Raw genomic sequence first — 22,952 nt, 5'->3', positions numbered from 1 at the left:
GGGAAGGAGCGGCGGGGAGCGGCGCAGGCGGCAGCATGAGGAGGAGAGGCGGCCGCGGGGGCAGCATGCGGTCCGTGGTGGGGTTCCTGTCCCAGCGGGGCTTGGAGGGGGACCCCCTGCTCACCCAGGACTTCCAGCGGAGACGCCTGCGGGGCTGCAGGAACCTCTACAAGAAGGACCTCCTGGGCCACTTCGGCTGTGTCAATGCCATTGAATTCTCCAACAATGGAGGCCAGTGGCTGGTCTCAGGTAAAGCGAACGCTCCCGGCCCTCGCCCCTTCCCGCCGCCCCCTCCCCGGGAAGCATCTTCCTCCCTCCCCGGCCGCCTCCCCTGAGGCCCGGGGGAGGGGAGCCCTTCCCCAGTCCACCGCTGCCCGGGAATGATGTTTCCTCAAGTAGGGATCTAAAATGGTTGACAGGTTTTAAATTCTACTATTATCGGGGAGTGGGGGGGAGCCCTGGACAAAGTTTTTACGAGAGTGTTTCCCGGGCGCTGGGGGTGGCAGCTAGGGGTGCCCTTTTATTTGATGGCTCGCGTGTCTTTCCTCTTAAAAGAAGGATTTCTTATTTTGGGGGGGACGACGGCGGAGAAGCAGCAGCCCCGCGGCTCACTGTGGACAGCGGGTGACATTTGTGCCCGGGCCGGGGTCAGCAGTGGTGCCGGGGACGGGCTGCGGCCCGAGTTTGGCCGGGGGGCTGCGGTGCTCGGCAGCGGGCGGGAACCGGGGCGCCTCCATCCAGGGACTCAACACTTTGGGGCCACCCGCACCCCAATCTTTTTTGGGGGGGAGGGGAGTCGGGTTTTGTTTTGTTCCTCCTCTTGCAGGGCACGTTTGTGGAAGAGGGGGGATATGTTTGTGGTGATGCTTTTTGGTTAAGGTCCCCTCTGTGGCCCGCCCGGGGCTGAGGGAGCCGTAGGGTGGGGGATGCTGTCAGGTAGCAGGGATGCCAGGGCTTGACATCGGCTGCGACACCGAGGACGGGGAAAGGCTCTGCACCCCCGGCCAGGGAGGGGCTGCGGGGCTCGGCCGCCCGGCTGGCCGCCTCCCCCGACCCCAGCAGCGCCTGCCGCAGGTGCCTCTTCCCGCTTCCCCCCTCCGGGCTCCGGGGGGCGGCAGGGGAAGGAGGCAACTTGAGGCCGGGGCCTGGCCGGGCGCTGCAGGCCGCGGTCTCCTCGGGCGGCTCTTAGCGACAGGCCGGGGAATCGCGGGCCGATCCCGCCCAAGGCGCCCCGGGGGCTCGGGCGCTCAGGGGTCGCGGCGCTCTTTTCCCGCCGAGCCCCGGGACCCCGCGCTGCTCTGCGGGGGAGCGGAGACCTTCGAGCGGCGGGGAGGGGGCTGCCTGCCCCGGAGGGACCGCTGGTGTCGCGCCGCCCCGGGCAGGGCAGGGCCGGGCCGGGCAGGGCCGCCGGGCGCGGTGTCCATTGCAGGCCGCGGTCTGGGGGCGGTGTGTCCCGGCCGCCCCTCGCCCCCTCCCGGGGCTCTCCGGCGGCCGGGGCTGCCCGCAGCTCCCTCCCGGGGGCCGGGCAGCAGCGGGAAAGGCTCCTTCCCCGGCCTGTGGGGCGGCTGCCCGCGGGGGCATCGCACAGGCAGCTTTGTGGAGAGCGGTCTCCGCTTGCCAGGGGGTTGCTGACCTGGTTATTAAGCGAGGGCCTCGGATTTGCCTGTCCACCTTGCAGATAGCGACAGGAATGTGATGGGGGCATGGCGGAGCGGACAGTGCACTGCCTTGCCGTGGTGTCTGGGCAGAGGAGAACTGTATCACACAGTGGTGTCAGTAATAATTTCAAAGAGCATTCAATAAAGAGTTTTAATGACTGGTTACTTTAAAGCAAGGGCAAAATAGAAACCCTGTATAAACATGGAGTGGATGCTGATACACTGAAACCTTGCTAAATTTAACATTCCTCCATGAAGAAACTTAAAAGCATATGTCCAGTGATTTCTGTAGTGTCCATGAAGGATCTTAGTGTTACTCTTAGGGATTCTTTTATCTTTATGCACATGCAACTTCTGAGATACGCATCCATTTAGCTTGTGAATATATGTGTCTGTACATACATATATATGTATGTATATGAGTGTGTATTGGAAGGGACTGCTGATTGACCCATTCAAAAGTTCCCATTTGTGCCAGTTGTCCTACTGGTTTGTACTGATCCTTCTCCAGTAGAAAGCAGAGCAATGTATTTTTACTTATGAAGTGCTACAGAGAGCTCAAGTATATCTGATTAGTTGTTGTTTTTTTGTTTTCCATAATAAGTGATGGAAACAGCACCAGTATTTTCTGTTCTTGCTCAAGAAGGCCTCAGGATATACTTTAAGTCTTTCCATATCATCAGTGCACTTACCTATGTTGACATCCATTTTTTAGGCAGAAGCATAAACAGTCCAGGGTTGGAATGGACTTTTAAGAATTAATTTTGTCCAAGCTGCCTGAATCAAGGTAGGTACAGTGAGAGAATGAAGGCAGAGTTCACATCTAGTGGATATCTAAAAAAGTGTGTAAAAAAGGAAGGCTTTTGAGCAATGTCTAGGTTTCAATTTCCTAACTTTTCATAGACCTTCAGAATGTTCAAAGAGGATAAGGTTTCCCTCCATATGTATTATATACATGCTACTAGAGTTCTACACTCCTAAGAAAACTACATGTGCTAGCAGTGCACAAATTTGGGATAACCAAGAACAGATTACCTTAAGTCTGACCTACTGATGTCCTGAGAAAATGAAGAGCTCTAATTACGGTAACTTTCTTTATAAAAAGTTTCATGTTGTCCATGACCAGAACATCTAGAATGGGCCATAGCAACAGCAGGCAGGTGCTTTGTGCTTCAGTCAAAAATAAGAAATTAAAAGTCCAAGTATTTATGGACACTCTGTTAAATTTCACGCCATTCTAAGACTAAGCTTCATTAAAATGACACACAAAGCACTCCTTTTAAAGGCCATACTTGATCCTGAAGCTCTGAGAAGTAGCAACAGCAGGAAAAAAAGCAATGAGGAAAGATAAAGGAAGGTTGTAAGCTGCCTCTACTCTGAAGTTTTGTAAAAGAGTTGCTTCAAAAGACTTCCAAATGCAGATAGAGCCTTAGAATTGGTAGCATGAGGGTCTCTCTTCCCTCAAAATAGTCAGCATGCAGAAGTAAGGATGAGATGTTGGGTGCTTCCAACTGCACTTATAATAGCTAAGAGAGTTAACAGGTATATTGGAGTGCATGAAAAGGGGGAGTGAAAGCAGTCTTTTCAGTTGTTCAGTCTTAAGTAATATTTATTAACCTAGATAAGTCTGCTTTGGCTGATTGACTTGTTAACAACTTAGACCTTGTTAGAGCTGTTTTAAGTTCAGCTGATACAGTGCATTCATAGTGGCTATACCAGTGCCATTGAAAAATATCAGCCCGGATCCAAGTTAATGCTGTTCTCATCACTTGGCTGGAATGCTTTCCTTGGTTATGTGTCTCACTTTTTTTTTTTTTTTTTTTTTTTTTTAATGTATCTCACAGAAGCAAGTCTGTAAGGCTAATGATTACTGTTCCAGTAAACAATTCAAACTGCTTAAACAGGGTTTATATTGCAGTTACAGATAATTTTCCTGTTTTGATTTTGGAGAGAACTTCAGTGTAGACAAGTCCCAGCAGGCTCTCCGAAAGGATATTTGAAACTTTTTTGGTACCTTAACTTCTTTAAATCTTGTATTGGAAAGTACATGTTTAATAGTATTTATTTTTGTTCTTAACCAAGTTTCAAAGTAAAAAAGTTGAGGTGCACAGATTGAATTGGGGGCCAGTCTGGAGGTTCTTTCTGTACCTGTGTGAAACTCAGTGGTGCCACTTTACAGGGGCAGAGATTAATCTTTTGGGACAGGGGTGCTAGAAGAAGGGACTGACAGAAGGACAAGGATTTTAAAACATTGAAATAATTGGAAGGAGGAGGTGGACACTCAGGAGAAGATGTAGTGTGACAAGCAGAGAAAAATATGCCTGTAGGATGACACAAGGGAAGAGGAAAGCTTAACATATAAAAAATGTCTGAGTGGGTTGAAATTGGTTAAAACTTGCTTCTGGATGAAGGATTTTATTGGGTAAAATGTATCTTTGCAACACTTTATGTACTAGATAGTGTTTTTTTTCTTTTAACAGTTTGATAAGCATGTGACTGTCCATGAATGGAAATTAAAATCACCATGCAATGGTATGAAACCACCTGGTTTTTTTGCATTTGCCAAGCATGTCCTGCAATTCGACTTCCTAAAACTCAGCTTTACTTGGTCTGTGTAGTCGTCTTTCTCCCATCCTTAGATTTAGTGGATAGGTTTTCCTGTTTATCTGACTGTCATTTCTCATGCCTGTTATCTTTTACAAACATGAGTATCTTTATCAGAACCTCCCACTTTTTTTTGCATACTTTAAACTGCATTTTCAAGATAACTTCTGGGAAGTACTGAAATTGGAGACTTACTTAATCCATGCCAGTGTTCTTTTTCTCTTGGCTCTTTTTTTCCCTCCTACCAGATAATGCAGAAGTTAATAGCTGCTCTATGATCCTAAATTTGTGAGGGTGCTAGAAGTGTTGGAAATTCATCTGTCATTTAGTTTTTACATAAATCTGAAGAAACATGAGCCTAAAATGGGAATGAGATGACTTTAGCAAATGTTTTTGGGGTATTTCTTCTGCATAAGGGGATTGTGTATCAAGTATGTTTTAAGGAAGGATCCTCTGGTCTTTGTATCAACCAGAATTCTGTGTGAGGAGAGATATTAGGCTCAGTTACTACATGATGTTTCAATTAATATCTGAGAAATTATAAAATTTCTCAGGAAAGATAGGATCAGGCAACAATAATTTCAGGGGATAGGAGTTGAAGTTCAAGTTAATTAAGATACGTTACATGATAAAAAAATGTTGTGTTTTGAGAGGGACAAATGCAACCTACAGCATGTGAATAAAAATCGACTCTACAAATACACTGTGGAGACTATCCCATAGTCATGTAGAAAGGAAATGCATAAATATCACAACATAAATATGATCAGAGATGACAGAGCATGTGACGTAACCCTACTCTGGTGCTGTTGGGGCCTCAGATGGAGTGCTGTGCTCAGTTTTGGGCAGTGTGCTTTGAGAAATGTGTGCCCAGACTGAGAAAATTCAGAAGAGGGCATGAGGAATGATCAGAGGCCTAGAAGAATGAAATAGTGAAAGAAAGGGGTCCATTTAGTCTACAGAAAGAACAGCTGAGCAGAAATGCAAGTCCTGAGCTGCAAAAAGGTGTTTTTAGTTATTATTATGGGAAGTTGTAAACTCTTTTTTATCTACGGGGAATACGACAAAGAAATGGTCTCAAATTATAGGAAGAAAGATTTTAGGGTGATGTTTGATCTCACACTTTCCCTTCATCCTATAACTCATTCACTTATTTTTCCTCTTCATTATTTGCACTGTGGCACTTTGGTAATTTGAAGTCTGAAACTGGTTTGATGGAAGTGTCTGATCAGGGGAACAGAATAGGTAGGGAGAGGTTGTTTGTCTGTCAGTTGATTTTCTGTCAGATCCACTTCTTTAACTTACCCTGTGCCTGAATGGCCACTGAATCCAATGGAAGGGGAAGTAGCAAGAGCACATGGCAAGGGGGAGTGGGATTATGTATGATGTCAAACTGCACCCTCAGGCTTGATATAATAGGGTAATCTGCCTAATGGCAAGGATAATGAAAAACTGAAATAGGTTGCCTAAGGAGGGTATGAAATCTACCTCAGCAGTGTTTTTTTTAAGAGCAAACTAGAGACCTATCTTCTGGGAATAATTCTGACAGAGCCTGGCCTTTTGCCTTTGGCCAAGGTTAGCTAGGTGATCAACTTCTTGAAATACCATTCAATCTTGCTTTCTGTGATTCATGCAACTTCTGAAGTAGATACAAGCAATAAGACTAATCTTTCATGTTATAATTTAGAAGTATTGCCCATTTGCCATGTAGGCTCTTTAGCAAATGAACCTGGTATATGGGAGATAAAGGGGAGTAATGGTCTTGATCTTTGTCCACAATCAGCAAGGTTAATGCACTTTAAAACTGCAGTTTTTCAGTACCAGCTGGTATGATTTGAAGTGCTTCTGTTAGTACACAGGAGCTCAAGTGTGTTTCATGAGCTATGCAGATACTGTTTGGACTAGATTTACTTTTGGCAAGGGTATGTTCTGGCTCCCTTCAAACTATTTTAGGTCTAAAGCAAATAGATTTCTCTTCCTGTGTCTCTTTGGTTTTGAGTGTTTCTACAGGTTTGACCCTGCTCCTGTAATGAGCACTGAAGTACTTGACTAATTAAATCTTTTGAACTGTGGTTCCTTTCTGAAAAATAACTGTAGAACGGTATTGTGTAGTTCTTAGCTGGGTCACAGACACTTCTACTTTTCAAATTGTCAGTCATACAGTCCTAAACAGAATCTGCAAAATAAGATGAAAGTGAAGCTGTTTCTTGGTTGTAGATGTCAAACTTACTGTTTCTGACACCATGGACTGAAAAATTACAAATTATCTGTGGATCTTCAATTTCCAGAAAGTCCATATGTGGAGCCTTGCTGACTAAGGTATTTGCCTATGAAGCCATATATCCAGGTTTTCCAGATATGATAAACCTGTTGCTGTTGGTATATGCTCTATATTATTTTGAGAATGTGGCTTCTGCTTCAGTTGTAGAATTGATGTACATGCACAATAAATTCACCATAAATTGATAACATTTTAATTTATCTGCATTTGCTGATACACTGCACCGAACAAATGCTATAGAGCTGAAGTTTCCTATAATTCTCAGACTTGTAACTTATGTTGCATAATATGTATGCAGTTTGTGTCTGATGAATGATAGTTCCTTTCTACAGAGCATAAAAACCATATATTCACATTTTCTTTACTTTCTCCCTGTATACCTGCCCATACATGTGCACCTCCCTCCTTTCTTCCCTCTTATAGTAAGAGTCAGGTTTGGGTAATGGAGATTGCATTTGCTGGTTTCAGTCAATTAAGACTTGCCTTTTCTTGGGTGTTATTTGCCTGTGACTTAACACTGCTTGTTCTCTTGTGTGAGAGTGTAGGGATCACTGTAGTGTCTTGTTTGCCACAAATCCTCTGTGGTCCAACACATTGGGTAACTTTTTCTTTTTGGTGGAACTGGCCTTGAGTCTGAAGTCTTTCTAGAACAGCTGAATCGGAATTAGAAGGGAGCACACTTTCAACACAGTTAATATTATTTTGTTAAACTTTTATGTCTCAGTGGGTATGAGAGGAATAAAACCGAGGAGTGAACAGGTGTAGAAGTTCTCAAAGAAAAGGATGTACAAGAGAAGACATAGATGGAGGAGAGACAGCACTGCATGAGTGTGGGGAGCATTTAAAAGCTACTCAGGTATGGAACGTGCCACCACCAAAGTTTCATGGAGGTCTAGGTGTCAGGGGAGAGGGAGACATTTGACACTTTCCTGCACAGGTTGCAAATTATCCTACTCCTACCGTGCTGTATGTGTGCTGGGAACCACAGTAATGTTTGTTTTATAGATATCCTTTTTTTTTTTTTTTTTTTTTTGTATCTGGATAGTTTACTTTTGAAGTGAGACACCTAGATGGCTGTGCTATTAGATAGGAGGATGTGTAGATTTTATGCAGTGGTTTTGCATATTGGTTTGCTATGGTAACAAATAACATGTTACTATGTTTTGCCCTGAAATGTCGTTTACAGAAGGCAATAAATGAAGTCTGATAGAAGCAATGTTAGTGTTCACCTGTGTTAAGTGTTGCTTAAATTGTTTTTCAGATAGTGATAACATTATGACATGGTGGTTGACAGCTTTGGAAGTAGTCACCTTTGGTGTGTGTGACAGTTCTTAATCTTAACTTGAATAGTGTGGTCTTGTGTTTCTATGTCTCCTTATTACAAGCTCATCTGCAATCACTGGAGTGCAAATGCAACTTTCTCTTTTATTTCTAGACAGAAAGGAATCTAAGTTTCCATCAGTTTAGTTGACCATAAATAACTTGTGAGATTTTGGATCCATCAAATTTGACTTGTTCTCAGTAGCTATCAAATGCATCACCAATCTTTGTATCATGTACTCTTGTTTGGTGTGTGAAGTATAAAATCAGGAGGAGGAATACACAATTTCATGGAGCATGGGTAATCATAACATGCTGCTGTACTGTCTATCAAAGTGTCATAAAATCTGTTAGGAGTCTCAAAGGCTGAGAGACTGTTTACTTGTAGCATGTTTGACATAACTCCATTCCAAGGGAAAAATTTCTTAAGAGCAACATGTATGTGAAAAGTTCTAAGAAATCTGATTAACAGTAGTAATGAAATCTATTTATGCATTTACCCTTTTTTGCAAGTAAGCAGCAAGCCAAGTAGTTTTGGTTTCTTTTTTTCTCTTTTTGATGCCTTTTTTTTCTCGATAAAGCAGCTCAAAAGGGTCTGAGTTTAGGCCTCTGATTGTGCAAAGAACCAGTAAAATGTTTTAGCTGTAATCAGCATGTTTCTGGTGTCACATTTCACTTGGGATGCCATTCTCTTTCCTTTGTTTTTTAAAGACAGATACCAAAAATACTTCGAGTCTGACTTGAAGAAACCTCATTCAAATTTTACAGGCATTCAAAATTGCTGCTGAGAATGCCGACCAATACAATAGCATCTTGATTTTTTTTCTTTTCCTAATAAATAATAACTTGAGCAGTTAAAGCACAAATAGTCTAATATTTATTTTATATATAGCTGTTTGCCAGACAGAGAAGGCGGCACTTAAATATATTTGTGTATAGAGCTTTGAACTGAGAACTGCATGTAGGCAAGCAATTAGGAGTACAGGAAGATGTAAAGCAAGAGAGTCGAACTTCCTTTTTGCAGGCACTCTCTTTGTCAGGACCTCACCTCACCTCACAGAAATATTTGTCTTAACCTTTACAGGTCTAGAAGCCTGGCATAACTGTGTGTGCTGAAGACCTCTGAATGCTTCAGTAAAATGTTTTTGTCTTTTACCAGTCCTGAGCCAACCTGTGCTATGAAGGGTTTGCAATGACTGCTGGAGGATATATAGTTGTCAGTGAAAAGGGGAAAGAGTTCATGTTTTATGAATAACATAAGCAATGCTGGCAACAAGGAGTTGGTGTAGGTGCATTTTGCCAACGTGCCTATGTGAATTTGGCATGTAATTCATCTACAGCTTGTCATGGAATTTTACATAGCAGTAAATTTCTGAGTTTCCAGGTTGCTATAGGTTGTCACTATGTGTTGGCAGAATGGCAGCTGTTTAATTCAAACTTTTCCTGCTGATTGCTCTGTTTTCATTAATTTTAATTGAATACCTGACTGCATGACATCTTAATGTAAATGTGTGTCTATATATCCAAAAAGGCATACATTCTTTATGCTAATCAAGGTTTTAGCAGAGCTTTTTATGAATAGCTGCAGAGTTAAATAATTTGTCTGTAATCAATTTACACATGGCTCAGGCAGTAATGCGCATTTCTTTTATTTCTTCTAGGAGGGGATGACCGCCGAGTCTTACTTTGGCATATGGAAGAAGCCATCCACTCGAGAGTCAAACCAGTTCAGCTGAAAGGGGAGCATCACTCTAACATCTTCTGCCTAGCTTTCAACAGTGGCAATACAAAAGTGTTCTCTGGAGGTAAGGAAGGAGGAGCACCCTTATTTCACATGAATATGTATTGTGGATGCCTTGGAGTAGAAGCCATGAGTAAGATCCTGCCCCATATGAGATCTGGAAGGTGTTCTTAATCAGCAGTTGGATTTTTTTTGGGAACAGGAAATCCTTTAGCTAGCACAACATTTTCAATTTTGTCATGCCTTTTTCCAAACTCTAGTTTAAACTCATCATGTCTTGAACATCGTGACAATCCTGGGTCCAGTCAGCCTCTACTTGTGCTAAAGACTGTGGAAAACATTGTCTTTGTTATTCCATCGTAGCTGTACTGGGAGCAGATCATGCATTCTCTCTGGCACTCAAGCCTGATGCTTGAAAATCTTTTCTGCTACTATCTGATTTCAATGCACTCTTAAATAGCTCATGAAGGACTATTGCCATCTATTGGTGGATCATGTTTTCTTAGGCCCTGTTTCAATTCTTAATAGGTAGGCCTCTGTCTTTTAGAACTGCTGGCACCTTGGGCTCTGATAACCCTTGATGCTTTTAATATAAATCTACTTTTTAATAGAAAGTTTAATTCGGTCTTAAAACTACGGTAAGGGAAGTGGACATATACTTGTTCTGGGATAATAGTTTCTGTAATTTAGATCCATTTCACCACTTGATTTTTGAGGTGGTCAGATAGGAAAATTAAATTGAGAAGAAAAGGGCACAAGAGTGTCAATGCAGTCAAGTGCCATTTTCTGCTCTACTTCCACTATCTGGTGGAAATTGTCACAGGTCACAGAATGGATGAGAATTTGTGCTTTTCATCAGTATGTCCATTAATATACAGCTGGACTTACTTCAGGGTACTATGAGACTACTTGGTCAAAGCTGTTACCTTTCTGACTTAAGATTTGTGAACTGTAAAGCAATGCTAGAGATTGATTCTGAGTGCATGTGAATGGTGGAAGCTTCTTGTCCTTCAGTGTTCTGTTAAAATTATAATATCCCTAAGAAAAAAGGATATGACAAAACTTAAGCTGGTGTCAGATTTCAAGGGTGAAATGATTCAGTTACACTTCTCAGGTGGAATAAAGCCCTAGACTGTCAAATAGTGATGCCTGTCTTCTTACTCTGGGGACTGCTGTTTGTTTTATGAGAAAAATGGCAGTACATGCTATCTTCAAATTAGTATATCTGCACAAGTGTTTCCAGTGGAATTTTGGGCCAGAGTCTTTCTTACTTTTGTTTGAATTCAGACAAATGGAACCTTACATGAATATTCAAGGAATGAAGTGTGCCAAATCTTGCTCAACCAGCTGGAATGGTATTTTCTCATGTCCAACTCAGCCCTCTGTCCATTGGGTTTTGCTGTCAGAGGCTGCTGTTTTCACAGGAAAGGCAGAAGAGTGGTGTGATTGTACCTTTTACTGAAGGTAACACCTGCAGTTAAATTTATATAATTGATTATGTGGATTTTTGCTAAGATGCCAGGTTAGATGAGCTGTGACAGCTGATGCACAGAGAAACTGGCCGTTCTCATATCTTTTTCCTCCTCCGGTTTGCATAAAAACACTTATCCTCTGCCAGAAATTATTTCCATTGGAGGAGTCAGGAACTCTTTCAGCTGCTCCATCGAGATTCAGTGAGCTCATCTGCAAGGGCTGTGAGTCTGACTCTTGGATCCCTTGTAAAGAGTCATTTTGCTGCATGGCCTAGATGTACCATCTGTTTTATCTCTGTTGGTAAAATGGGGCTAGCTATATTTATTCACTCAATGATGTTCTGAGAGATTCTTAAAAAGTCTGAAAGAATTGTGGATTCTAAGATCCACTGGTTGTCACACAGACACTCACATCAACACCTGAGTTTGGAGTTGTATTTAAGTCATAGAAGTTGGAATACTTAAAAAAAACCCCAAACTAAAAGTTAGAATATGTAAACTAGCACGAGTCACACAGAACTCAATTTCTTCTGTAAATAAAATACTGCCGATGACTAATGACTTATGATCTGATGACCTTTCTCTAAAGCAACTCTTGATAATAGAGGAGAAGGGATTTTCCACTTCAGTACAAATTGGATTGCATCCAAGGAATTTCAGAGCTCTTTGCTTTGAAGGAGCAAGCATCCCATGTAGCCATTACAAAAATGGAAGACAGGAACTGAGTGGACAATGTTTTGCATATAATCTCTGGAGGAAAAAACTGTCCCAAAGAAGTTCCTATCTCTGAAGAATATTTTTGCTCTTCTCTGTCCACACACACCAAGAGTAGAGCAGCATTTGAAATGCAAGATCCCTTCCTAGTAAACTGTGTGGACTTTTTTTTTTTCTTTGCACCTAATGTTAGGTATATGAAAACCTGAAATAAACCTACAGGACATAGAATTTGATTTTTTTAGCCCTTATATGACAGATAGGGAGTTTAAACCACCTTAACTATGCTCCTCTGCATGTGCTCTGCAGTATTTCACCCTTACAAGTATAACTGAAGGGAATGGCAGATTCTTCCTGTCTTTCTGATTGTTGTAACTGCAGTTATCAAAACAAAAGAAATTATAAATGACACAGTTGTGTACACAATTATGACCCAGTTAGTCTCAATGAAGAATGAACTCTCCAGTGTTAAAGTAAAAACACTGTAAGTAGGAACCCCCCTGGGCTGAACAGCAGTGATGTTTTGTGCAGGGATGAATCCTTACCGGAGGCGTCCCGTTTGTGGTTACATTTTTGTCACCACTTTCTCTTCCCACACACAGAAGGGAGGAAAACAGTGGTTATTCCACTCTCCTTTCATTCTTTCTTTCCCATTTTGGAGCTTGTGATGGAAGAGAATTTGATCTCATGATAACTGGATGCCTGAAACTGGGCAACTGGAATGATTCTTTTGTTCATTCTGGATGGAGACTGAAGAGCCAGGAGTGTCTGCTGGAGGAAATTTTGTCATTGGAGAAACCAGGCTGCATTTTTCATGTAGGCACTAGAGTAGTTTTACTAAGTATAAGCAGCATGCAATAATATATAATAGGCAGTTCCAGATACAATTAATGACCAAATGACACTTACACTTAAATTACTTTTTTGTTGTACCATGGAAAAGATGAGCTACTGCAGTAATCTAAGGCTGGCACAATTTTACTAGGAGCCTGGGCAAAGAGCAAATGGTTGTAGAAAACCTCATACCTCACTCATCAAAGAGAAACTTTCTCATATTTCTCTGTTGAGACAGAATACAACTGAAATATGTATGGGATAAATGAAAATTGAGTCAACTGATCATTTAAGAATCATAACATGAAATCTTGCTCCTTCTGAGCCTCTGTCTTTAGTGTGCATTAGGAAAGCTTCACAGCTCTACATCACAACTACAAATATATACAGAGCATAAAAATATGACTTTGTAGGCTTTCTAGTTTTGTGGTTTTTTTCTGAATTAAATATAAAAGTTTGTGTGTCCTTAAATATTTCTAAAAAGGAGGTGCCAAATTTAGGTAATAAAATATTCAGCACAGAGACTAAAAAAATTATCTTTTGTTATAGCTTGAAAAACTCTGCATGAGCTATTGGCATTACTCGGTGGCTGTGACCCTCTTAGTCTGCACGCATGTGGTTAGTTTCCATTGTATTCAGTTGGTGTGATCAAAGAAAAGTGACATGATTGTCTGGTTACTTGGTTTGGTTTTTGTTAATACAGAAAAAATTACACTGGCTGTCACGTTCATGCCTTCTCAATGGCTGCAAAACCCTGAATGCTGACAGTGTTAGCTGGCAGCATTTGATCAGGGAGCCACACGTGCATTTCATTTACGACGTTTCTTTTCACCTTCTGCTATCTTTTCATGGAGCATCCTTTAAACAGGAAGAAAGATGTATTTTTATGAGAGTTAAGTGTTCTGCTGCTTCATGTAATAGTCTTTATTGCAAATCTCCCCAAACTTAAGCTCAAACTGGACAAAGAATGGTTAGTAGCATATTTAAATACAATTATTTGTTGAGCAGTAGCAGATGAAACAGGTTGGTGCATTTGGTCATGACTGGCTATATCACATGGAATCTTTCATATAACTGAGCAGAGCGTAACCACGTAGCAACTGAGCTGGTCTTCTCTGTTTCAATACTGGTTTTGAAATAGTAATTTTTTTTAAAAGGTGGTTTGGGTTTTTTTTCACTATAATGCTTTGTAATCGCTAGAACGTGGTGTTAATTGCTTATATTTCTCTTTTTAGGCAATGATGAGCAAGTTATACTGCATGATGTTGAAAGGTAAATACACAGTTTGTATTTCTACTGCTTCAAATACTCCTTTAATGTCAACTCACTGTAGGTATTTTCTGTTTTAAATCAATGGTTTAGGAGAAGAACAGTATCTTAATACTGAAATTTGTTTTTTATTTATCTAAATTCGTAACTGGAATGGAGTATTCCCCATCACTCCATTTTCTTTTTCAGCACTTGGGTTCTGTATTATTTTGACCTTGGGAAAAAGAATGGTAATCAACTATATATGCTCTCCTGCAGACAGTGTAGTAGGTTCTGAGTAGATTATTCTGGCACATAAACAACTGTTGGCACAGATTTCTTGTTTTTCAGCAGACTCCTCTGACTTGTGTTTTAGATGGCTGGTGCTTGGCCTCCCTAACTTCCTGTTAAAACTTTGGATGCAGCTGCCTCATTCTCCACTCTAACATGAAGAATTTTGGTTTTGATACTTACTTTCTACCAAAACTGCAAAACAGTTGGGAATTAGACTTTGTTGTGCTCCATCAAGATTAGGCTGTTAGTCAAAGTATAATTAATACAACAGCGGTAATATATGGAATTGGACTTCTCTAGACATCTTGTCTATTGAGCTTACTGCTTTTGAAGTAAAAAAAAACTTTGAAATTTTGGTCTGTACTAATAACTTGTACAGATTTAAGCATTGACCATTCATTTAACATGAACGCAAGAAAATAAAGAAAAAGCAAGAAGAGATATATGTAAGAACAGAGAACTAGAAAACCTAACCTTTCTTTGACTTCCCTGAATAACATAATATAGACATATTTCTTGATGTGTTTGTCCAAAGCTTTTTGCATTGAATTGTTCAGTGTATATTTGCCTTCCATCATACCTTATGTCTGCTTCTTGCATAAATCTTACACGCAAGCTGGGCAAAAGTAACTTTGTCTTCTGTGCTGATGGTTTCTCAGGAATATAATGTTGTTTACTGTTTTGGGAGTTGTTTTGGTTTTTACATTTTAGACCTTTTGGGAGTGGTGTTTTATTTGGGTTTTTTGGGGGGTGTGTATTTTGATTTTGTGAGAGTTTTTTTGTTTAGTGTTCTGTTTTTCTTGTTTTAATTAAATGTGGAAGTGTCAGTTTTAGATGCTGGTGTTTGTGTTCTGACTTTTTAAGATTCTACAAGATCTTTGTAATTTTAACTTTTCTATGTAATGCATTTTTTCCTGCTGTGTCTTGTTTAGATGTTTTGACAAGTTTTTGGTTTTTTTTATATGTGCATATTTTTAATGTGCTTTTGTTTTCAGGTTATTATTATTTTAGGTATGCTAAGTCTGGTTTTAATCCATACAGAATTCCTTCCTCTGAGGCTATTTTGTATGATCTTCTAAAAGAAACCTTAGTAGCTTGAATTCTGATTGATTTCTATGGAAAGTTAATCTCTTTTTAATGATAACACTTAGTCTGTCAACTGCTTTTTCATAACTTCAAATGGCTTTTTCTGTTACTGCTTTTTTTCCCCTTCTTTACTAATGATCCCTGAGACAGAGTTAGTAGATCTGCCACTAATAACATCAATTGCCATGTGAGCAAAATGCTGATTTTATATGGGATCTCTTTGGTGCAGCTTCCATGAGATGTGATATAGGAATTGTATATAGAGTTTATTCTCTAAAGAAATAAAGGAGGTTTTTAAAAGAAATAAAGCAGTCCCACAATCTTCTGATTTAGTATTTGAGATTTTGATCTCTCCATACCACTATTCCAGCTTTTTAGATGATCTAAAACATTGGGAAAAGAATAGAGAATATGATTTTTCTTTTTTTTATCATTGTGAAAGAGCTGAAATCCAGATATACTTTTGGGAGAATTATTTTTATTTTGTTGTGTTTTGCTGTTTTTTCTACATGGAAAAATACAGGTATGGTCTATCCTGAAAAACAAAGAAAACTTACTGAAAAAGCCATCTGGAAAGTTGCTCTTATGTGAGCTTCAACTGAACTTTTGGACAAAACAGAAACCTGCATTAAAGAATGAATTTCTGTCTTGTTTTCCTTTTCATATTAAATTGTAAAAATTGACCTCAGAGGTCCCAAGGCTTCTTTCTCTTTCCCATTACATGCTCCCAAACTTAAATCTAATGCATCATGTGTTCCATAGTGTCTTGTAGTATCTAAAGTTTTTAACGTTTGGGTTTTAGATTTTTTTTCCTCATAGCATGAAGTCACTGTACATGAGTGTTTTGTTTGGTTTTTACTCTAATTAAACACGAGGATCTTCTTTTGAAATTACAGAAACCTTGTCACAAAATATGACTAGGTAGATAAAGTGGCAAATACTTTGCTTTATGAAAGAATAGCAAAAGAAGGAAGAATGATAATGTTATGTCTCTTTTCCAGCACTGAAACTTTGGATGTGTTTGCCCATGAAGATGCAGTGTATGGCCTTTCAGTGAGCCCAGTAAATGACAACATCTTTGCTAGTTCTTCAGATGATGGCCGGGTTCTTATTTGGGACATCCGAGAGTCTTCCCATGGAGGTGAGATCTCTAGAAGGAAAATGGAATTGATTTAGGAAGGGTTCATGCAAGGCAAGGAAGAGGAAAGTTATGTTTATCTGGGACAGTCAAGACAGTGAGTCTTGGAGAAGGGTGAAAGTGAGACATAATTCTTTTGGCCAGTGGTTGGCAAGCCCTGGTCTTTACAGTTCTCTTACTGTCTTAAATTACTAGTTATCATTTTTATTAAAGATGGTTTTGAGCTGCTCCCTTCAGAAGCATGTTCATACTCCAGTGTATAAGAGCTACAATTGTGAATGAGCATAAGGAACAATAGAGAAGTAATCCCCCTACTTTTCATTAAAATTACTTAGTGCCTCATTTGTTTAGATCCTGTAATCTGTCTTTGACTGGCTGAAAGGCAACTTCTGATATCTTAGAAGAAAACCATGGTGCCAGTCTATTTATAATAAAGGTGTGAAGGAAAGCACCAGTAATTAGTGACAATTATTTGACTAAGGAAATATACAGAAATCTAAAGTTTACTTTAAAACCCAGCTCCTTTGTTTGGCAGTCTGATGTTGTTCTCTCCACTCAGCTGATGCAGGCCTTTGCTTCTCAGTGGGGGCTGCCATTTTAATAACACAGCCTTTTATATCCCAGCAGGATTCTCATTTGATGATGCAAACATAGAAGGTCAGTTTTGGTGTTAAACCTTGTTAGGAGCTGCTGGCAGACCAACAGCAATTTCTAAAACCTTTGGGCAGACTGGCAGAACAAAAGTTGGCTTCTTTTCTTCTTTTTACTTTTGACTCTTATGACAATGAATACCACCATGGAGCTTCATTTGTGGTCAGAGACCTTTGTTTTCATCACTGCTAAAGAAACTAAAAAGGAAAATCCCTGATGAAAAAACCTGTAATAGAGCATGAGAAGAGGGTACAGACAAGACAAGTAAATATTAATTCTGTCCCATTTGCTTGATAGGTAGTGATTTTATAAGGTATTGGGAATATGAGGGAGTTGCCTATTTAACCATATTTTATATGTGATAATGAGGGAAATGAGGAAAGAAAATGACATAGCTTTGGTGCTTGTGGGGCTACAGGTGCTGCACTTGGTGGGTCAGATAGGGACAAGAACTGTCTCCCAAGCACATGAGTGACACAGGAGTTGTACCAAAGCAATCGGTGAATTGGAAAGTCTGGTCAAATCTCTGGATCAAAATAGGAATTGATTCTGGTTTCTTAGTTGATTGAAAGAGTGCCAGCATGCCACAAAAGATACGAACAAGGAAAAGAATTAGACTGTGCCTAAAGCTGTAAAGCTCACAGAAACAGAAGGAAGGTAACAGAGTCAAGGCTTTTCCCCACTCTTCATGGAGATAGTATTTTGATGGAATAAATAAGGCAGAGTAGCAATCCAAACACAATCTTATGTGAGGGAGAATCTGAATGAGCATGTTTTCTGCTCTGTGTGAACAGCAAGAGCTAACTGTTAACATTTTTTTTATGCAAGAACACCCTTCTTGTCTGCTTGTACAGCTCTTAAGAGGTGATGGGCTTCTTTTCCCCAGGGTTAGCAGCTTGCATTGACCTGAGTTGCATACAAGCTTATTTCACTTCTTGTAATACTATTCTCCCTTAGAAGCAATTGCTGCTGCATTTATGGTTTGGGTAATCAGCAGTGGTTGTGGAAGCTCTCAGGCATATATTTACTAAGAAGTTTTCAGAAGCCCCTCCATGTAAAGTCCTTATTAGATGAGCATTTAGTCATGGACCTTGAGAAGATTCAAGTATTTGATCTTTGAACAGCTAGTTTTAAACTCTGATAACCTTCCATAAAGAAAATGGTGTCTTGAAATTCAGTATGTGTCCTTTTCCATATTTAGACAGAATTAATGTACACGTGGGTGGATTTTAAAACTTCAGGTTTTATATTGCTTTGGATGTGTCAGCTCGAGAAGTGGTTTGAACATGTCTCCATATCTTCAGATCTTGTTATGCTGTTTCCATATTCAGCTGCCAAACTCTTTGCATCAAACAGTTGAATGCATTGTTTGTTCTTATGTCTGAAATTTCAACTTTTTTCAACAGAGCCCTTCTGCTTGGCACACTACCCATCAGCCTTTCACAGTGTGATGTTTAATCCAGTAGAACCCAGATTACTGGCTACTGCCAACTCTAAGGAAGGTGTGGGACTCTGGGATATTCGTAAACCTCAGAGGTACAATCTGGCTGTCCTTGTTTTATGCTGTGTTATTTCTTTCCCTTGGGAGGTGATGGTATGCTGCTTTTTTTCTTTTTTTAATTTAAATTAGTACATATGGTAGTAAGAAAAGATGCGGAACAAAGTTAACAGCAATGTTGGTAATCAATTATTTTGCATAATTAGTATTATTCTTCATACTTATGATCTAATTTGATTTAAAATGGGGCTAGATCTTCAGTGTTAAGGTAAGTGGGTTTTTTTTTTTTTTTTGAAGCCTGCCTGGCCTCACCACTGCAGATTAACTTGGATTGCTGTGTCAAGTTCTCATCATTATATTTAGCACTCTCTTGGTACTGCTGGAAGAAGCTGTGGTGGGCACTCCCTGGTTTACAGTTCATTTTTCCTGCCCAGCTCAGTTTTCAGTGACTGACTAGAGAGTGTGGTCAAGGCAGCTTTTTACTCAGTGCTTATGAGTTTAACATGACTTCCTGAGTGATACAGACATCTGTATAATCATTTGGCTGTATAATGTGCTTCCAGATTTGCATAGAGTTAAAAACAAGTTAAGAGAATTAGGTTGCAGCTTGAAATATGGTTAGACTGGGTTCTAAAGTGGATGTATGCAATGTCTGATACCAGACTTTGGCATACATGAGAGATTAAGCTTTTTCAGTCTTTCAGATTTCGAATGTTCATTTTTCCATCACAAAAATCTGTAGTAGGTTAAGTCTGTCTGGATGCCAGCTGTAACATAAATGAATGCAGGTGTTAAGTCTGCTTTCAGCTACCATTTTTCTGGGACAGCCATTAGCTCACCTCCTTTGCTTGATCAGAGATGTGTCCAAAACACTGTGAGAAGGGTGTTTTTGGCTTAGGAAAAGAAAATGGGTCTAAAGCATTCTGCTGCCACTGCAGATTTTTTTTTCCTCCATGAAACTCTCAGGAAAGAGGACTCTTCAGAATTATCTATGTCCTGCTAGTGGGCTGCCAAAGTTAGAGTCTCTCATATCTAAATAAATTAGGCTGGATTTTTAGTCTTTTTAAACTAACAGAGCATTTGACAAAACTTCTACTTATCTCTGTAGACCTAATTTGCTAATCTAGAAAGCTAGAACTTGTTTTTTGATGTATATGTGGCCAATTCACTTTGTCATACAAGGAAAAAAAATACTAATTTTAGATCAGTACAGATACAACCCTCACTCCAGTGAGGAAATGGAAGCCAAAATTTACACATCTGTCTCTGTGTTTTAGTCTGTTACAGTCTCTTCTGGAGAAAATACACTTAATTGTCAGGGGGAAAAATAGTTCTTGTTAAAGATAAAGTAATCCACATAATGCTGTAAGTACTTGTGGTAGACTGCATAAAACTGAAGTTGGTATGTGCAGGAGTTTGTGAATATTTTCCATATTCTTATTAATAATAAATGATGCTGTAGTTGCAGGTTAGATGTGTGCCAAAAGCACCTTGGTTGGTGAGTTTTGTGGGCAGAATGGGTTAAAGAGCCCTGAAAGTCTCCATAATCTATGGATAAATGGGAAGCTGTCTGTGTAAGCATGCCACTAGCACAGCAAAGGAGGGCTACTGCATCAGATGCTTTCCTCATTGTCGAAAAAGTCTGCTAATGGTGAAAAGTTTTGCTTCCCTACATGTTTGTAGCTCTCTTTTATACTGTCTTTGGAAGGAATTGAGGTTTTTGAGGAACATGATTTGGAAGTATTTGTGTGATTGTTGAATCTTTGCTGGGATTGTTGAATAGCACAGTATATGAATAACTACAGTAAAAATTTGCTAGATCTGTCTATTTCTTTCCTAGTCTACATTTTTATTTACATTGCTGCACATGACATTCACCTGTGAGGGATTTTTGTGCCTTAAGCCGTCAAGGGAAATCCTCCTTTTCTTCAGTATTGATGTAGTCCATCATAACACTGAGGCCATTGTGGAAGTTTTTCAGTCCTATCATTCCACCTGTGGTGCTAATAGAAAGTATTAGATCAGTTAAACTTCAGCTGTTTTGTCACGTTGTGTGGTAGTGAGGTTTTGATTAGAGGTTGAATGGGTAGAAAGAAGGGGAAGAAGTATAGTTACTTTTGAATGTTTACTGTGGGTTGCCAAAATTTTGACTTCCACTGAGTTAAGCTGGACACCGCACTCTTCCAATACTGGACATGGGAAATGGTTACACGTAGTTAGTAATTTGCTGCTGGTATAACACTTCCTATAAAACTCATTTCCCCAGTTCCTGACAGTTTTCAGATGGAGGCAGAGTTAGATGATGCAGGCACTACTTTTTTGGTTCATAACTGGAGGCTGTTCTGGAGAATCTTGAAAAATCCAGCAAGTGAAAAGCATGGAATTCCAAAGATACAAGCTGTTTGTGGCCAGTAGCAGTACTGTAGCTAGCAATACCTTCACATAACACACTGCAGCCAACAGCACTGTGTGTATGGAGACTTGTTACAGATATAGGTGAGGTGTGATAGAACTCACAGGATTTGACTGGTCTTTACTCATTTGAAGGAGATCAGGCTTGATGCTGAATTTCTGGCTTTAATCAGCAAAGGCTCCTCAGGGGAAGTAGAGTTTTTCTTTTTGCTAGTTTTTCTTTGTGCTGTTCAGCTTGATAATGGACTATGAGAAAACGGGAAATTTGCTGTTAACTTCTAAACTTGTATGTCAGTGGAATATGGCTAATTGTGTAGTTTTAAACTAATAGCTCTACATTTTCAAAACACTGAATAGAGAAGTCCTTGTAGGTTTGAGAATTCAGATATAGATTCCATTGCTTGACAGGAACAAATGAGTTGTATCTACTTATTTATCCAGAAAATCTGAGGATTTTTACAGCAGTGTATTTTTCTTCAAAATATATGGCTCTTCTCCAATTGAGTTATGAGAGAATTTGTCTCAGCTTGCTGTTGCATGCCTCCAGCCAGGAAAGTTGCTTTGGTCCACTTCCTTAATTAGGCAACATTAAACACCCCTAAAAATTTTAAATTGAATACTTTTAGGGCTAGGAAAGAAGTCCTGATTATGAGTAGATTTTATTCACATGCCATGGAATTGGTTAACTTTCTAGTGGGAAGCTGGGAGTTCTTTATGCTTGGCTACTACAGTGAAGGAGGTGATTGAAAAGCCAGCATTTCTTGGCATGCATGGAGAAATTTAGAGACAGTTGCACAGCTCTGAATTGTGGAAAGTTTAGCTCACTTCAAATAATCATAATTTGATTAGTCTTGCTGACTGAGTCAGGATACAGAGGCGGATTCATTTTGCTTTTTCCCAAAGTTCATTCACAGCTTGATATCTCTTCTGTTTCAGATTTAGTGCAGCAATTAAGATTCTCTCCTTCTACCCCAGTATACTAATAAGGTCTGGATGTGGTGGGTTGGCTCCTCAAAAATAGCATATGAAGTGCTATAAATATAGAAGTAATATAATTCTATGATTATAAGCTGACTAGTGATTCTGGAAATCTTATTTTTCTATTTTTAGAATGCGTAAGTATTCCTTCAGGTGGACATTAAACTGAAACCATCTGTATTGTTTCTTTTTTAAAAACAGTGCATTGAAAAGCTTTAAATGTGGTTTTGATTGAGGAGGCTGCCGTAAGGCATTCACACCACTAGATGGGGTCTGAAAGCTGTGCCTTTTTAAAAGTAAATTTTAAAAGGGAGGTCTGTGCTTCTTAAACTATTTACAATAAAATATGTATTAAAATATTGTTGCAGAATTGCTAGGGGCAACTCAGCAAGTTAGAGTACATATATATTTCAAACAAAGACTAAGTAAACTTCAGCTGTTGTTGGGTGCTCATGTTCTCCCCTCTCTTTTTCCACACAGCTCCATGACCATCTCCTTTTTTTTTACTGAAATAAAAATACAGCTTTTTCCCTTAAGAAAATATTACCATTGTCCCCTTAATGCTTTCCTTTCCTATGTTCCCCCTGACCCACCACTTACATCAACTTATGTGGAAATTTTTGAGATCAAAATTATATTGGCTTGTCCTGTTAATGACCATCACACATTTTTAAACAGATCTTCATGCTGCAAAAAGGCCGTTCACAGAAGTGTGTTCTGCTTGTGATGGGAGCATTGAACCAATACTTTATGCACACTGGAATCCATTGGTGTGTCCAGTTCAAGGGTTAAAGTGCTTGTGTCATAAATACATATCTTGGGGTATTTTAGGTGAGTCTAGGAGGACTTATCTAAAAACCACCAGGCCCTCATTCCTATGTCTGTTGCATAGTTATGTGTTTGACCTGTTTTTTGAGCCACCTCATCATGTTTAGAAGTTAGAAAACTAAGCTGGAAAGTCTTTGTAGCTTTCTTACGCCCTAGCAAGTTGAACTTGGTTCAGGGAGAGTCCAGTGGCAACTG

General features: G+C 39.9%; 1 protein-coding gene across 5 annotated transcripts in view; it reads left to right on the top strand.

Moving 5' to 3' along the window:
• Positions 1-15: 15 nt before the first annotated feature.
• DCAF5 (DDB1 and CUL4 associated factor 5) overlaps positions 16-22,952 on the top strand; it is a 66,732-nt gene continuing 43,795 nt past the window's right edge. Inside the window, exons 1-5 of one of the 5 annotated variants that reach the window (XM_083864550.1) lie at positions 16-249; positions 9,525-9,668; positions 13,860-13,896; positions 16,254-16,393; positions 18,448-18,577. In XM_083864550.1, the coding sequence (XP_083720676.1) occupies positions 36-249; positions 9,525-9,668; positions 13,860-13,896; positions 16,254-16,393; positions 18,448-18,577 (665 nt within the window). In that variant the 5' untranslated portion in view covers positions 16-35. Of the gene's footprint in view, positions 250-1,054; positions 1,075-4,170; positions 4,191-6,562; positions 6,582-7,358; positions 7,400-9,524; positions 9,669-13,859; positions 13,897-16,253; positions 16,394-18,447; positions 18,578-22,952 lie in introns of those variants that run through there. The other 4 variants (XM_083864554.1, XM_083864551.1, XM_083864553.1 and 1 more) reach the window with 4 other exon arrangements.

This window comes from Zosterops lateralis, assembly GCF_965231275.1.
Source record: "Zosterops lateralis genome assembly, chromosome: 6".
Lineage (NCBI taxonomy): Eukaryota > Metazoa > Chordata > Aves > Passeriformes > Zosteropidae > Zosterops > Zosterops lateralis.
This window is presented reverse-complemented; position numbering and strand designations above follow the sequence as displayed.